The sequence below is a fragment of the Magnolia sinica genome, chromosome 9 (genome assembly GCF_029962835.1).
Source record: "Magnolia sinica isolate HGM2019 chromosome 9, MsV1, whole genome shotgun sequence".
Lineage (NCBI taxonomy): Eukaryota > Viridiplantae > Streptophyta > Magnoliopsida > Magnoliales > Magnoliaceae > Magnolia > Magnolia sinica.
Window position 1 is genome coordinate 25,698,241 of NC_080581.1, and position 16,848 is coordinate 25,715,088.

The following is a 16,848-nucleotide window of genomic DNA, read 5'->3' on the forward strand; positions in this document are numbered from 1 at the left end:
GCTTGGATGTACATGCACATCACGTGGGACCTGCAGAACTTGTTGTCGTTCAAAGAGAGAGCAGCCACATAGGTGCTGTACGTGCAACATGGCTGCCTCTTTTTAAAAAAAAAAACAGAGGTGGGTTCCACGTAGGGCCCACCACATCATTTAATATGTGATATTATATTATATTATAATATAATATATAATATATCATATTATGTATTATATTATATTAATATAATATAATAATATTATATTAATATTTAGACAACGTCCAGGCCCTGGACAGCCTAGACATACACATACATCAAGGGTAGCCCCACACGTGGGGTGGGTCCCACTGTCCAGGGATGGTGGAGACCCCATGCATCACGGTGTGACCCATTTAAATGGGTGGCCGATGTGGGTGGGTCCCATGGACCCCACTGTCTGTTCACACCTCACTGTTAACCACTCCCACCGTCAGTCACACTTCATTGTTAGCCACTCCCACTGTCAGTGTTGAAACGAGGTATCTTTCACTCAGTTTGCCACTTGAGTTATGGATCTGGGTGGATAAATACATCAAGGAGGGCCCCACCCATACGTGTGGGGTGGGCCACGTCCTAGATGGATGGGATGACATACAAACATCATGGTGTATCCCGCATGGATGGGGTCCACTGGTAGATGGCTTGGATATAAACATTATGGTGGGCCACACACCTCATCATCATCATTACCATGCAAAAAAAGGAAAAGAGAGAGAAGGAGAAAGAGGAGAGATCGGATGGTGATCGAGGGACCCCACCACTATGGGCCCTCCATGGTTACAATACATAGATCAAGATGGGTCTCACCATATGTGGGCCGTCAAATCACAAAACACACACCTTTGATCTTCTTAGACTTCTTCTTCCATCAACGCATCTTAGAGCTCCGAGGGATGCATTTCAACGGTGGAGATGATCATTGGATGGTGGAGATGGGAGGTAGGAAGGTGGGCCACACATGGCTTCTCTCATAGAGATAGCTTGGTCGTGGATTGCTTGGGAGATAGGTTTGAGAAATGAGAAAGAGAGTTGTAAGAGAGAGAGAGAGAGAGATGTGTGAGTGATGGGTGAGGGATGGGTGAAAGGTGATGGAGTGATAGGTGTACTTGACATGTATGAGTTGCTTTGACTTTGGAGTTGCTTGGGGATGGGTGTTGTACTTGACATGTGAGGTGATTGATGAGATTGATTGAGGGGATGTGATGTGATTAATTTGAAAGATTTTCCTGGGTTTGTAAATGTGCGGCGTTTTTCTCGAATTGAAGGCGGGCCCACATCTCTTGGCTTGGGTATCGCCTCGGCTCGTAATTCGCGGCATTGGAACCGTGGCTATGACGCAGTCGCAATGATATAATCTCGAGTTGAGCCGACTCTAGAATATGGGATACGACTCAGGGTTATGTGCAAATGTTGGTTACAGATCACGGGTTGCCAAAATTCGACTAGGAGGACCGCGGAAGCCTACAGAATGGTACGGGTTGGTATACGGGTCTTACAAATATGATAGACACCTGCTTGACAATAGGCGCAAAAATCTCATTGAAGTCTATACATTCTTTCTGAGCCTATTCTTCACTACCAATCTCGCCTTGTATTTATCATGTTTCTTTCGATAGATTCACTTACAACTAATCTCTTTACACCTAATGAAAAACTGCACCAACTTCTACATTTCATTCTTATATAGAGAGTCCATGTCGTCTTGCATCGCTGCTATCCACTTGTCAGCATTTAGGTCATTCAATGCTGGATTTCCTTCATCCGTAATGAGAGCGAATGCAATATTTGAGTCATCTCTGTATCTTGCCGGCAATTTACGATCTCTCGGTGAATTTCTCCTCATAGTTGGTTGCTCCACCTTCTCTTCTGCCTCTTCTTATGTCTCAGCTTCTATCCATGTCTCACATTTTTCAACTTCGACATCAATAAATGATAATTTTTCTGTTCCCTTATGTTCATCCTTACGGAATAAGGAATCCTCATCAAACCTGAGATCACGGCTAATCATGATCTTCAGTTTGACTCAATCATACATGTATCCATTCACACCATTATCATAGCCTACAAAGGTGCACTTCTCAGTCCTTTAGTCTGTCTTTTCTTTCTCAACTGAGGGTACATAAGAGTAAGCGTTACAACCAAATACTCATAACCCTTAGTAGTCTACATCACGACCACTCCACACTTCTTTTGAAATTTTACAGTCTATCAGTGCAGAGAGGACCGGTTCACTAAGTAACAAGCCGTGTTAATGACCTCAATCCATAAATATTTGTCTAACCCAGCATTGTTGAACATACTTCAGGCACTCTCTAAGAGAGTCTGATTCATTCATTCTGCTACACCATTTTGCTCTGGTGTGTGCTTGACTTTGTTATTTCATACGAACCCCTCATCTTTACAAAACTGATTAAATTCCTTCAAATTGAATTTTTAAGAATTGTCTATCCTCTACACTTTCAATTTTCACCATGACTATTTTTCTACTATCTCCTTCCACATCTTAAAGGCAGCATAAACATTGGATTTATTCTTCATATAGTAAACCCAAACTTTTTTATAATAGTCATCTATGAATGAGACAAAAATGATGACCCCTCTTTAGAAATAATAGACGACGACCCTATACATCCAAATGCACATAGTCTAACACACCCTTACTAACATGCCTTTTATATTTAAAACATAATCGTGATTGTTTACCATATATACAATGCTCGCATATGTTAAAATCAATAGTTTTAAAATCATGAATCAAGCAATGAACACAAAGAAGTGTGCATGCTACAATCGTGCCGATGTGGGTTCCGTTATAGATGTTGTAGCTCCACTCGATACGATATTCTCGATCAATTTGTAAAGGTTACCGCTCCACTTTGCCTTCATCATATGAGTGCTCCTTTTAAACCATGAGGACATGATCAAACACGGTGAACTTGCACTCAAATGCATTGAAAGCTCCTAGGGATATCAAATTCTATCTTATTTTAGGAATGCATCTCACATCCATCAGGATTTGCTCCATTCCATCAAACATCTTGATGTACACTGATCTGACACTAACAACCTTACAGGCAAATTCATTTCCCATAAACACTTGGCAACCATCAAACTCACTGTAACTAGTGAACCAACTATGCTGAAAGGTTATGGAGTATGAAGCCCTCGAATCCAAAATCCACTCATTGTTGAAATACTCGAATTTGGATACAGTCAGAACGTCAAAACCTCCCTGGATTCTGCTGTGTTGGCCTCCTTTGGCATTTCATCTTATTTTTTTCGTTTCTGTGCTTTAGGATTCCGACAATTCTTCTTCATATGTCCATGTCTTCCATAGTTCTATCACTCTATCTTCCACTTGCCTTTAGACTTGGACAAATATCGTGAGTTTTCATTCTCCCGCTTCAAATTTCTTCCCCTAACAAGCAACACATCCATAGAGGAACCACCACCACTGTCATTCTTTCTCAACTGCTTTGAATGAAGGGTTGAGATGACCATTTCGACGTTTATAGTCTCCCTACCGTGGCACATAGTATCTACGAGACTCTCGTAAGATTCTGAAAGAGAATTCAACAGAATTAGGGGTTGGTCTTCCTCACTGATCATCACTTCCACACTCGTCAATTTACAAAGTAACTAGTTAAATGCACTTATGTATTCATTAATATCAGACCCTTCCACCATCTTTAGGTGATAGATTTTTTTTCTTTAGATACAGATGATTTGAAAGAGATTTTGTCACATGTACAAGTTTTCTAACTTTTCTAAAATCCTGCAGTGGTCTTTTGAACAAGGACATTATAAATGACCTCGTCAGACATGCATAATTGAATCGAGGTTTTCACTCGATCATCCAGTTCTTCCCACTCTTCTTTAGTCATAGTTTCGTGATGCTTCACTACACCAAGGAGTGTCTGTTGCAATCCTTGCTGAATTAGAAGGCTTATCATCTTCACCTTCCATAGTTCAATGTTATTTTTATCGGTGAACTTTTCAGTTTCATACTTAATGTTCGATCCTTTCATCAACATGTTTTAAATTCAAACTCAAATTCCAACGTATAGCTCTGATACCACTTGTTGGAGGACCGAGGAAACAAACCCCAAATTCGAATCAAACAAGTAAAAGATAAATGCAATAAAGCATGCACAAGAACACACAATTTTTCGTGAAAATCCCTTGCGGAAAAAAACCACGGCACAAATTGGCAAGTAAATCCACTATGAAGAACGAATTAATTAGAAGAGATTAGATGAACTTAAAAATGCAAAACCCTTCAGAAAACCCTAGCCCTCCTTCAAAATACTCTTAGAAATATTTAAGCTATCTTAGTCATACCCTAATCTCGCATTACACCAATATTTATAGCATAACACCAGGAATAGTAAACAATCTGCATAATTACGCAAAATTGTGTACGTCGTCGATCGACATCAATCGAACAACCATCGATTGATGGGCAACCGCTTGTTCGGTCGCTAGAACATGCTCAAAATGGTTTAGAGAGTTTACAAGTATTATTAGAAAATAGTCGATCGCTCGAACCTCTCAGGTCAATCAACCGAGCCTGTCTAAAGCTGTCTACAGACCTGCCTATATAATCTAAGGCTCATTTGATTGATCGATTAGTTTGGTCGATCAATCAAGACCCCTATTTCATATACAAATTGAAGACATTTAGACAACAATAGGGCATGGTTTCACCATGGCCAAACTTACTTTTCAATGTGGTGGAGGTGACTGGGCATAACTTTTCTCCCAACTATTGCTTTGGTGTGGTTCATCTAAATTAAATGTCAGCTTGTTTTTCGGCCCCAAGCCTAACAATAGATTACACATTTAATGGTTAGAATGGATTTGAGTTACGATACATTCAAGCTATGTGGGGCTCACGATGATGTTTAAGTGACAGATATTCATTAGATGCACTGCTCCACAGGCCTAGATCCTGAAATTAGTTGATCATTAAGTCAGGTGTGTTGCATCAAAGATAAAAATGAGGAACAATTTGCCTACCTTGCCTCAACCTATCTGTTGGACATCCTTGTATGTTCTTGTTCAGATGATCCCAACCGTTCATCTGGTGGATACTAAAATGTGAATGGGTCGAGGATCAAAGTTAATGCTGATTGGTCATCATAGTTAGCCAATGAATGAACTTTTTCCTATTAAGTGTGGACTATTTACTATTTTTGACCTTCTTCTGGATCCAGTAGAGATTACTAGTAAGTGACTTGGAAGGCCTAGAAATGTAAATGATTCATGAAGTCTGCTCGATGATCTGCACCTGGATCAGATATGGAGAGTTAAAGCTCTTTCCTTGTGTGCAATCCAAGTTGGTTCCAAATATAAGTTTAGAGAAGAGAACTCAGATGGCTGATCTCAAAGTGATCTAGCAGTCCACTAGTAGGAAAGAGTTCAGGGAGGGGCTAAAGACAACAAGCTTATGGACCTCGGAATGGGTGGGGAAGGACTGGTCCAACTGAGGGTAAAGGTTGAAAGGCCTATTAACAAAATGCGCACGTGCCCCTTTATTTATAGTCGTTTTCAAGCTACCAGGGCCCTGATGTTTTCTTTAGGGCCCCTTATGTATATCCGTCAGTTTTTAGATGAAGAGCTGCGGATCATCTGACTGGATGGTAAGAACGATCGACAGATCATTAGACCATGCTGTTTTCTGGTCCCTATCCAACATTTTATAATCCATCATGGATGATGAGCATCTCAATCTTGATTATATTTAACATTGGGTTATGTATATCTTATCAGATGACCATGTCACTTGCCTTGCACACTCATCAGATTGACTTAAACTGATAAAGGGATAAGATTGGGTCAGGTTGGGATAACACCGAGGTTGGTCAAGCCGTGACAACCTACTTTAATGTATATGTTATATATGGATGTTGGACGTGGACCATCTATTTTGCCAGCTCATTTTAGGACACGCCCAAAAATGAAGCAGATCAAGATCTCTGGTGGACCACACCACATGAAGCACTGGTGATTGAGCACCCACCATTAAAAACTTTTTTTGGGTTTCAAAATTTTTAGATCAAGACGATGGTCGTGTCTTCCCATTATCCTTTTCTATTTATTTATTATTTATTATTTTTTTACCTTGTTGACTAAATGGATGGCAAATAAAAATTATGGTGGGCCTTTTGAATATTTGTATAGGTATGATACAATTTTCATACTGTGGTATACTTGAGCCTTGGATCAGCCTATTTTTGGGAAACGGATTGGCTACTCCCCCAGCCCGCAGCTAATGACTGGTGGTCGGTGCTTTGTGGGCCGCACCATGATGTATTTATTTCATCCATGCGGTAGATCATTTTAGGGTACGAGACCAGAAATAATGTATATTCCAATCTCGAGCGGACCACATTGCAGGAGATAGAGTTGAAGGAACGTCGAGCATTAAAAACCTTTTGGAGCCCATAAAAATTTTGGATCAAGGTAATATTTGTTTTTTCCCTTCATCTAGGTGTGTATGACTTGATCAACGGATTCGATGTCAAATAAACAGTACAGTGGGCCTCAGGAGGATTTTAATGGTAGATATCCAATCACTATTGTTTTCCTGTGGTGTGGTCCACTTAAGATTTATATCCCTCTCATTTTTGTATCAAGCCTAAAATGATCTGTCAAAATGGATGAACGGCATGGATGAAACACACATTATGGTGGGGTCCACAAAGCACCAACCATCAGCCACGGGGCTAGTGGCAGTGGGAGTAGCCAATCCGTTTCCCTATTTTTGAGCGCATCGCCGAAAATAATGTCAAAATCGATGGGAGTGGATAAAAACCGTGCATCACCAATTGGATAGGCGGATTGGGTACTACCCCACCATTGGAGACGGACGGTCCTATCAGGGAATCCGTGAGACCCACTGTGATGTATATACTTTATCCACGCCGTTCATCTATTTTGATACATCATTTTAAGACATTTATTCAATAGCGAGGCACATCAAAGGCTCAAGTGTACCGCACCACAGGAAGTAAGAAGCAGTAGAGATTGAACTTCTCCAGTTGAAAACTTAGTAGTGTCCACCGTTACGTTTATTTCCCATCCAACCTGCTCATAAAATCAACTGGACAAGAAAGAAGGGAAAACATAAATATCAGCTTTGGTTTGGTAGGCTTTCAATCCCCACTTCTTCCTTTGGTGTGGTCGACTTGAGCCTTCAATCTTCATATTTGTATGGCTAATGCCGAAAATGATATCTGAAAATGGATGGACGGCATGGATAAAATATATACATCACGTTAGACTCTGACCACCCGTCTCTTGCTGGGTACGGGTGGAAGGGAGTGGATTGGATACTGAACGCTTCAGTAGCCAAAACGCTACTGAAGTGACGTGGCAAAATGGCATTGGTGGATACCAATCGACTGTTTCCTTTCAATAAATGCTCTTCGAATGGAGATCCATTAGTGGATGTTTTTCCATTTAGGCCGTGAACACACTCCGCCACGCACACGTAATTGTTTATCTTAAGAAAAAAAGGACGTGGATTTTCTGCCAAAGGCTTTCGCAAGAAGTTCCTACGCTGCGAATCAGGTGGGGCCACTGTGATGTTTGTGAGAACTCCTACCCGTCCATCCGTTTTTTGAGTTCAATTCAGGACATGAAGCCAAAAATGAACCGTTTCCAGAGCTCAAGTGGGCCAAAAACGTGATAATTGAACGTCCACACTTGAAATATTCATGAGCCACAGAAGTTTTGAGTCATGCTAATATTTTTTTTTATTTCAGTTCAATCCTAGTAGGAATGAATTAATAACAGTACGGATGGCTTGTAAACATCACTGTCAAACCTAGGTAGATTTTAACGGTAGGAATTTCCCTGACCACATTTTCCTTTAGTACGGCCCACTTGAGCTTTGGATACTGTTCACTTTTAGCATCATGTCCTGAAATGAACTCAAAAAATGGATGGAAGGAGAGGATTTCTCACAAACATCACAGTGGCCCCACCTGGTTCCGAGCGCAGGAATTTCGCAGCGAAAGTCTTTGCAGGAAATTTACGTCCTTTTTTTTCTTAAGACAAACAATTACCTGAATTACCTGTGCGTGGCCGAGTGTGTTCATGGCTGATCTCTGATGGGGCAAGTTGGATTTCTGGACTGGGTGTCTCTAATCCACTCTGCAGGGACAGGGAGATCTCAGATGGGTTGGATCTTTGTCGTATGGCGCTTCTATTGTGAGACCTTGTTCATTAACCAGTCTCGATCATCACGTGTTAGGTGAATGGCTACTGCTGCTTGCGGGCCTGATAATTAAGCAATCCATACCTTTGATCTGTTGGTCCTAGCCAAGGAAAAACACCTTTGGTCAGGTGGCCCTAACCATGGAGAATTGATACCTTGGAAATAGATTATACAATCCTAAGTCCTCGATCTTCTGTTTGTTTTCTCAATGACTATGACCATGGTTGTACCTTTTATCTTGTCCATCGATTTGCTGGCCACCGTTATAGGGCATTGAGACTGCCCCATCTTCCGGGTCATCAGGTAAACGGTTTGGATTAATGGAACCACGTGCTACGTATATGGGGATGCTACAGCAAAATGATTCATGCGAGGAGAAACTGAACCCCTAATGTTTTTAACCTTTTCCTGTTACTTATGGGGACATTTGTTTCATTTTTCTTCCCAACCATCTATTATCACAGTGGGCCCCACATGGGTTCCCCGGAACTTCCGCATCCAGAAAAAATGTACGCGGAGTTCATGGGTATGTAGCCAAGGGAAGTGGATTGCGTACTGAGTAAACTCTGTGGGGTCCACCGTGATTTATGTATTTTATCCGGTCTGTCCATCCATTTTATAAAATAATTTTAGGGCCTTAGCTCAAAACCTAAGCATTACTAAGGCTAAAATCAACCACACCAAAGGAAATAATGTGAAATGAATTTGTACCGTTGAAAAATTCTTGGGGCCACAAAAATTTTAGATCGAGATTATATATATATATATATATATATATATATATATATATATATACCTTTATTTATGTTTTTTGATCCTTTGAACAGTTTGGATGAAAAATAAACATCTCTGTGGGGCCTGGCAAGGTTTCAACAGTGGAAATCATTATTTCCACTGTTTCTGGTGGTATGGTCCACTTGAGATTTTTATAAGCTTCAATTATGGGATCAATCCGTAAAATTAGATGGAAAAACATATGGAAGGTGTGGATAAATCACATAAATTCACAGTGGGCCCAACTAAAATTTCTCGGCATGACAATCCGATTTCATGGCCGAGCGGGTGCACGGCGGAAACGGAGAAAGATCCGTTAACGGATCTAACGGAGTAGCATTTATACCAAGGGAACGTGCTATTGGTATCTAACCAATGGCGTTTTGCCACATCACTTCAGTAGCGTTTTGGCTACTGAAGCGTTCAGTATCCAATCCGCTCCCCGGGTGGAGGTAGTACCGAATCTGCGACACTTTCGGGCAGCGACTTGATTCAGTATTATTTATAATTAAAAAGAAGAAGAAGAAGAAGAAAAGAAAGAAAGAAAGAAAAAAGAAAATAATATGGTAAACTGGGACCCATCAAAATCATCTGATCATTTTATTATAAGTAGACTCCTCAAGTCATCAATGGCTCAGAATCCACTCCATCTTTGTCTCCTCGCTTTGACTTTCCTTCATTCACAAACATTGTTATGGAGCTCCCACCTACGACCCTATTGGCATTTTGGTCATTTCTCCTTCTCTCTTCCACTCACGTTCCATGCTTCTTCGCATCAGCCGCTCACTTCTCCAACGAAACCGATCACCTTGCTTTGCTCCACTTTAAAGATCTGATAACCGACGATCCTCTCCATTCCTTGAGTTCACGGAACCATACTCTCCACTTCTGTCGCTGGTAAGGAGTCACATGCGGTGGTCGCCGCCATCCTCAAAGGGTCACTGCCCTGATCCTCACAAATAAGAACTTGGTGGGCCCCATATCTCCCTTCATAGGGAACCTCACCTTCCTCAAGAGAATTGATCTCTTAAACAACAGCTTCAGCAGACCTATTCCTGAACAGATAGGCCAGTTGTTCCGCTTGCGGTTTCTCCGTCTGCGCAATAACACACTCACCGGAGAAATTCCAACAAATCTGAACTACTGTTCGAAACTTGAATTCCTTCAACTTTCCCGGAATCGGTTGGTAGGGAGGATTCCAATTGAGATTGGCTCTCTAACGAAACTCACTTTATTGTCTCTTGGTGAGAACAATCTTACAAGAAGCATCCCACTTTCACTTGGAAACCTTTCGTCTCTCTCTTTCCTTTATCTCACAAGAAACTGTTAGAGAAACTATTTTTGGATACACCGAAAAATAAATAATAAAATAAAATTATCACTAGGCTGAATCACGTATAAAATACGCTGTTCTTAAAGCATGATTCGCCCCCTTATCAACTGCTGATGGGTTACAGGCAAATTGCTTCCAGGATAAGACAAGCATAATCTGAATCCAGCGTGCAGCAATCACGATAGGTCTACTATGGAACAATTTTAACGCAGTCGATTTATTCTGGCACCGTTCTCAGTTAGAACGTTTGAAAAACGTTTCTGGCCGTTGCCCATTAATCTCAGACGTTTCTGGTCATTAGATCTGTAGATCTGACCGTTGGATCATCTTGGCCCGTTCGTTTTCGGACCGTTGTGGCTTTTAAGGTAGCTATCCGTTTAAGAAACGGCTGGACGTTTCGGATTTAAGATCCGACCGTTCTCAGTCACCTATAAAACCCAGGCTCATTTCCAATATTTCGCGAGTGCAAAGTGCGCCATCTAGCGCCACTACAGCCACACTGCCTCACTGCCCACGCCCACGCCCTCGCCCTCGCCCGTGCCTATGCCCGAGCCCGAGCCCGAGCCCAAGCGCTAGCCCGAGCGCGCGAGCACTGGAACACGCAACCAAGTTTCATCTCTTCCAAAAAAGCTCCAAGTAAGAATACCCTTCTCAACATCTCATATAAACCACAAAACTTTTTTCTGTATTTCCGAAGTGGGACAAAGCACACATACCGCACTTTTTAATTTAAAAATTCAAAAAGGTATTTTGGCGGGAAAATCCCAAAATTTTGAAAGTTTGAATTTTCATTTTTTAATTATTTTTTAAACCACAGAAAGGCAACAGAAACAGTCTGGACGGCAGCATACCAGATGAACTTGGTCGGTTGGCAAGTTTAGAAGTGTTTGGCATTAGTGAAAATGAACTGTCAGGTAGGATTCCACCCCAGCTATACAATCTCTCCTCTATTAAGTTTTTGGGCGTAGGATTGAACAGATTGCATGGAAACCTTCCTCCTAACTTAGGCCTCACTCTTCCTAATCTCCAAAAGCTTTACGCTGGAGGAAACCAATTCACAGGACCCATACCAATTTCATTATCCAATGCTTCAGGACTCGTAAGTATTATTCTTGCTAGCAATAGCTGTAGCGGATCTGTACCTACGAATTTTGGAAGCCTGAAGGGTCTGTCCATGTTACTTTTGTGGGGTAATAAACTTGGAACTGGAAAATCTCATGACTTGATTTTTCTAGATTCTTTGACCAATTGCAGTAGCTTACGAGCGCTACAGGTAGCCATTAATCATCCCAGCGGTGCGTTGCCCGACTCCATGTCTAATATTTCGACCGAACTGACTTCGCTAGCTTTGGGAGATAACAAGATATTCGGAAGCATCCCTTCTGGGATTCAGAATCTTGTCGACTTAACAGAGCTAGATATGGGGCGTAACTTTTTAACAGTTACTATTCCCATTGGTATTGGGAAGCTTAACCAGGCAAGAAAGCTTTGGTTTGAAGCAAATGAATTATCAGGGCAAATTCCGTCTTCCTTAGGCAACATCTCCCAATTGTTGGTACTCAGTTTATATGAAAACAATCTATCAGGGAGCATACCTTCAACTATTGGTAATTGCAAAAACCTGCAAGCCATATACCTCCACAGTAATAAGTTCAGCAGTAGCTTACCCAAACAGCTTTTCATCTTTCCATCTTTGATTGAACTTTACATTGGAAATAACTCTTTTACTGGTAGTTTGCCAGTCGAAGTTGGTTACTTGAAAACTCTCTCGACATTGAATGTTTCAAATAACAAATTGTCCGGAGAAATTCCAAGCTCGCTAGGCAATTGTCTCAGCCTAGAGTATCTCTTGTTGGATGGAAACTTCTTTCAAGAATCAATTCCTCCAACATTTAGTACTCTAAGAGGCCTTTGATCCCTGGATCTTTCACGCAACAACCTTTCCGGGGAGATTCCAAAATATCTGGAGAAGCTTGCTCTAGAGTCTCTAAATCTTTCCTTCAATAATTTCATGCTTTGTGGGGGTATTCCAGAATTAAATTTGCCTCAATGCTCTAGCCAAGCTTCCAAGAAACGGAGAAAGTCTCTTGCATCAAAAGTAAAAATCTCAGTTGTTGCTGTTGTTGTCCTGTGCCTCATGTTAGTATCATGTATCTTTGCCACTCTTTATTGGATAAGAAAGTCAAGAAGGAAACCTGATGATGTGCCTACTGCGGAGGATCCTTTCGTCACCATGTCTTATGCGGAACTCTTTAAAGCAACAGATGGCTTCTCTTCTGCCAATTTGGTTGCCACCGGAAGTTTTGGCGCTGTATATAAAGGGGCTCTAGATCGTGATGGAACTATGGTAGCAGTGAAAGTCTTCAATCTTCAACAACAAGGAGCTCTGGAGCTTCATGGCTGAATGCGAAGCCTTGAAAAACATTAGGCATCGGAATCTTGTTAAGATATTAACTTGCTGTGTAAGCATTGATTTTAAGGACAATGATTTTAAAGCTCTAGTTTATGAGTACATGCCCAATGAAAGTCTAGACAAGTGGTTGCAGGGAGATGGTCATAAGCAGCTTGGAAGGAACTTGAAGTTTACTCAAATGCTAAACATAGCTATTGATGTGGCTTCTGCACTGGATTATCTGCATAATCATTGCCAAACACCAATCATTCATCGAGATTTAAAGCCAAGCAATATTCTTCTTGATGATGACATGATTGCCCGTGTGGGTGATTTTGGGCTAGCCAGGTTCTTATGTCACATCCCAAACTCGGAAACCGGGCTCACAAAATTCTCGATTGCTGAATCCGGTGCTGACAGCCGCCGTAGTACCCCATTCTCGGCTCCCAGCATATATATGCCAGATTCCGATCCTGGGATCCTACAAGGAGGATTTTTCAACGTACATTTATCTCGTAATGAGCATAACCACAAGATTACCCAAATCACAAAGGCAACATCATCATCACATATCCACTAATATAATCGTTTGAGTACAATACTGAAAGGGAAATACATATATAAGATAAATCAAAGCTCTAGAAGACCGCTGTACGCTCCAAGCTCAATGTTGCTGCAACCTAACATCACCTGTATGAATCTATCGTGCATAAGCTTATAGAAAGCTTAGTAGGTGGTGAAAGTGTGTGCATAAGATAAGTGCCAAGTAAGTAATATCAGAGTAATCAGAGTAAGCGAAAATACTGATAACTCATAATCATACAATATCAGAAACACTAGCAAGATCATAAATCATACGAAATCAGAGTAATACGAAAACATACTGATAGGCTCATAAATACCATTAGTCTTATTCAGGCTATGCGACGTAGAAATATAATAAAAATAATATCATATACTGATGAAGTAATGTAGATCAACAATGCAATGTGGAGACAACAAGCCAAATATCAGATGCCGCTGATGCAATGAAGTATACAAATCCTGATGAGTCCACGAATACCATTAGTTGTATCTAGGTCATATAAATGCATAAACATAGTAACACGAAATGCTATATACGGCGAATGTAATGCGATATGTGGTGTGAATGGAATGCTCATAATGGAGTGTGGAGTCGGGATGATAGCATGTAGTATCGTAGGCTATGGGGTTTATCACAAGGGACTTCTATCCAAACCAGTCACATACCTAAATTTGGATAGTCAAACTCAATGTGGTAAACTCCTGATCTCAGGTTAGTCGCGCGCCCCAACCGAAATCCTGGCCATTGCGAAGGCACACGTAACAAATACGTACGCACCACCAACCTGAGTGGATAATGAATGAATGAATGCATGAATGAGTATGCAACTCATGCTCACTAAACCCACATATCAGTACAGTTCATCTCTGGGATCATCACCGGGGTTTAGTACACTCAAAATGACACTGTCGCTCTCCTAGCCGCATAGTCCAAGTGAGCGTAAGAAACCTCACTATTCGCCTGGCCAATAGTCTATCAATACCTATCCGGCACGTCGATAGCGGACCCATTCACGAGCTGGTCAAACTCAGCCTAGTATTGCCCCCTACCCTTGGGCGAGTAAGGCTACACCCCCTCCCAACCGACCGCGACAGAGTGGGAGATGCGACCTCCTGGTATTCGGCACTCGGGCGCTCATGTATCCACTCGGTCTCGACGTTGGGGCGTCTCCTGGCCACAAAATTTTAGGAATTTTCACCCAAGGACATTTATGGCGCCCGTATGTTAGAATCAAACATTTTTAGTGTCCCATTTGGCCATCCATGATATGCCTGTGGAGGCTACGGCCCTCATGTCACTAGGGCGTACAGTAATCATATTGCGAGATGTGTAAGTCATACAATCCAGTCATACATCAATCCTGCGCATACCGCGTGCTCATGTGAGATAACCTCCGCCTATCAGGGAGTCTCATAACAACATGCTCAATGACATATGCAATGATCAATCACATCTCATAACAAACATATAGATGATGTGTATGGGCATGTATCATGATACTATGCTGTCACATACTCATAACCGGTATTAACAACCGGCATCGACAATCAACCTCGACAATGTGGACATTTAACCAACATTGCCCCCAAGGAATGGCCCACATAGAGCCAAACATATAATGGGCCCACGGCCTCACACAAAGGCCTGATATACAACAAGTGGGCCTTACTTAAGGGACACATATATACAACCGGCGAGCCTTGCTCATGGGCCTCAAATACATGACATGTGGGCCCTACACGTGGGTCTCGAATACATCGAATGGGCCATGCATCATGGGCCATGAATACATCACAATGAGCCTTTCTCATGGGCCTAACATACATCATAATGGGCTCCATAGCCTGGTCCTCAAATGCATCACAATGGGCCTCATCACATAGGCCTCATATACATCACATTGGGCCTTAAACACTGGCAGAATACACATCATAACAGGCCTCAAATACGAGCCGTATATACATCACATTAGGCCTCAAACACGAGCAGAATATACATCACAATCGGAATCCACCGTCGGCCACGATGATTGGCCTCAATCGATAATCGGCCAATCGGCCACGACAATCATAATCGACAATCGGTCATGATAATCAGCCTCGATTGATAATCGGTCAATCGGCCATGACAATCATAATCGGTAATCGGCCACAATAATCATAATCGACAATCGGCCACGATAATCAGCCTCGATTGATAATCGGTCAATCGGCCATGACAATCATAATCAGTAATCGGCCACGATAATCGGCTTCGATCGATAATCGGTCAATCGACCATAACAATCATAATCGGTAACCGGCCACGATAATTGGCCTCGATCGATAATCGGTCAATCGACCACAACAATCATAATCAGTAATTAGCCACGATAATTGGCCTCAATCGATAATCGATCAATCGGCCATGACAATCATAATCGGTAATCGGCCTCATTGATTGGTCGAACATGGCCTAAGGGGAAGGTCACAATATGGACATTCAACCATCATTGCCCATCAATGTGGACAATTAACCAACATTACTCCCAAGGAGTGACCCACATAGAGGTGAACATAAAGTGGGCCCATGGCCGCGCACAAAGGCCTAATACACATCACTATGGGCCGCATAACATGGGCCTCGAATACATCATATGGGCCACAACCCATGGGCTTCAAATACACAATAGGTGAGCTCTCACATGGGCCTTATACACATTAAGTGGACTACATCTATGAGCCTCAATGACATCACAATGGGCCACATCATATGGGCCGAAAATATATCACAACGGGCCACGACATATGGGTCGAAATTACATTACAATGGGCCTCATATATATATATATATATATATCAAGGTGGGCCTCAACGGATGGCCACAAATACATCAAGATGGGCCTTATAAATGGGCCGCTCCAATGGGCCGAGTCGAATAGGCCGAGTCAAATGGGCCGAGTCGAATGGGCTGAGTCGAATAGGTCGAGTCAAATAGGGCGAGTTAAATGGCCGAGTTAAATGGGTCGATTCAAATGGACTGAATCAATAGGCCGATTCAAATGAGCCGAATCAAAAGGGCCAAGTCGAATAGGCCGAGTCTAATACACCATAAGTACACTGTTAGATACCATTGAATAGCATAAAAAATGAATCATGTCCAAATGATCATTTGGACCATACCACAAATGACAATGGTGTTAAATTTCAATGGCCCACCATAGTCTTCATTTTCCATCTAGTCTGTGCATAAGGTTGCAAAGACCTGAATATAGAGGAAAAATAAATATCATACTAGTTCAGAGCCCCATAATCCTAAAGGGTTTTCAATGGTGGGCGTTCATCCCACTGTTCTCTGCAGTGTGGTCCACTTGATATTGGATCTTCTTTATTTATTTATTTATATATTATTATTATTATTATTATTATTTTTGTCTCACGCGGGGAGACAAGCTCGCCAAATGGATAGACGGTAGGGATACATCACATACATCATGGTGTGGCCAATCATCAAATGGATGGACGGTAGGGATACAACACACAC

The 16,848-nt window shown here is 41.8% G+C and overlaps 1 protein-coding gene across 1 annotated transcript; it reads left to right on the plus strand.

Annotated features, from left to right (window-relative positions):
• Positions 1-1,711: 1,711 nt before the first annotated feature.
• LOC131254915 (LRR receptor-like serine/threonine-protein kinase EFR) lies at positions 1,712-12,752 on the plus strand. Its single transcript, XM_058255618.1, has 3 exons — positions 1,712-1,915; positions 11,166-12,243; positions 12,382-12,752. The coding sequence occupies exons 1-3, from the start codon at positions 1,712-1,714 to the stop codon at positions 12,750-12,752; spliced, it is 1,653 nt and encodes a 550-aa protein (XP_058111601.1).
• The last annotated feature ends 4,096 nt before the right edge of the window (positions 12,753-16,848 follow it).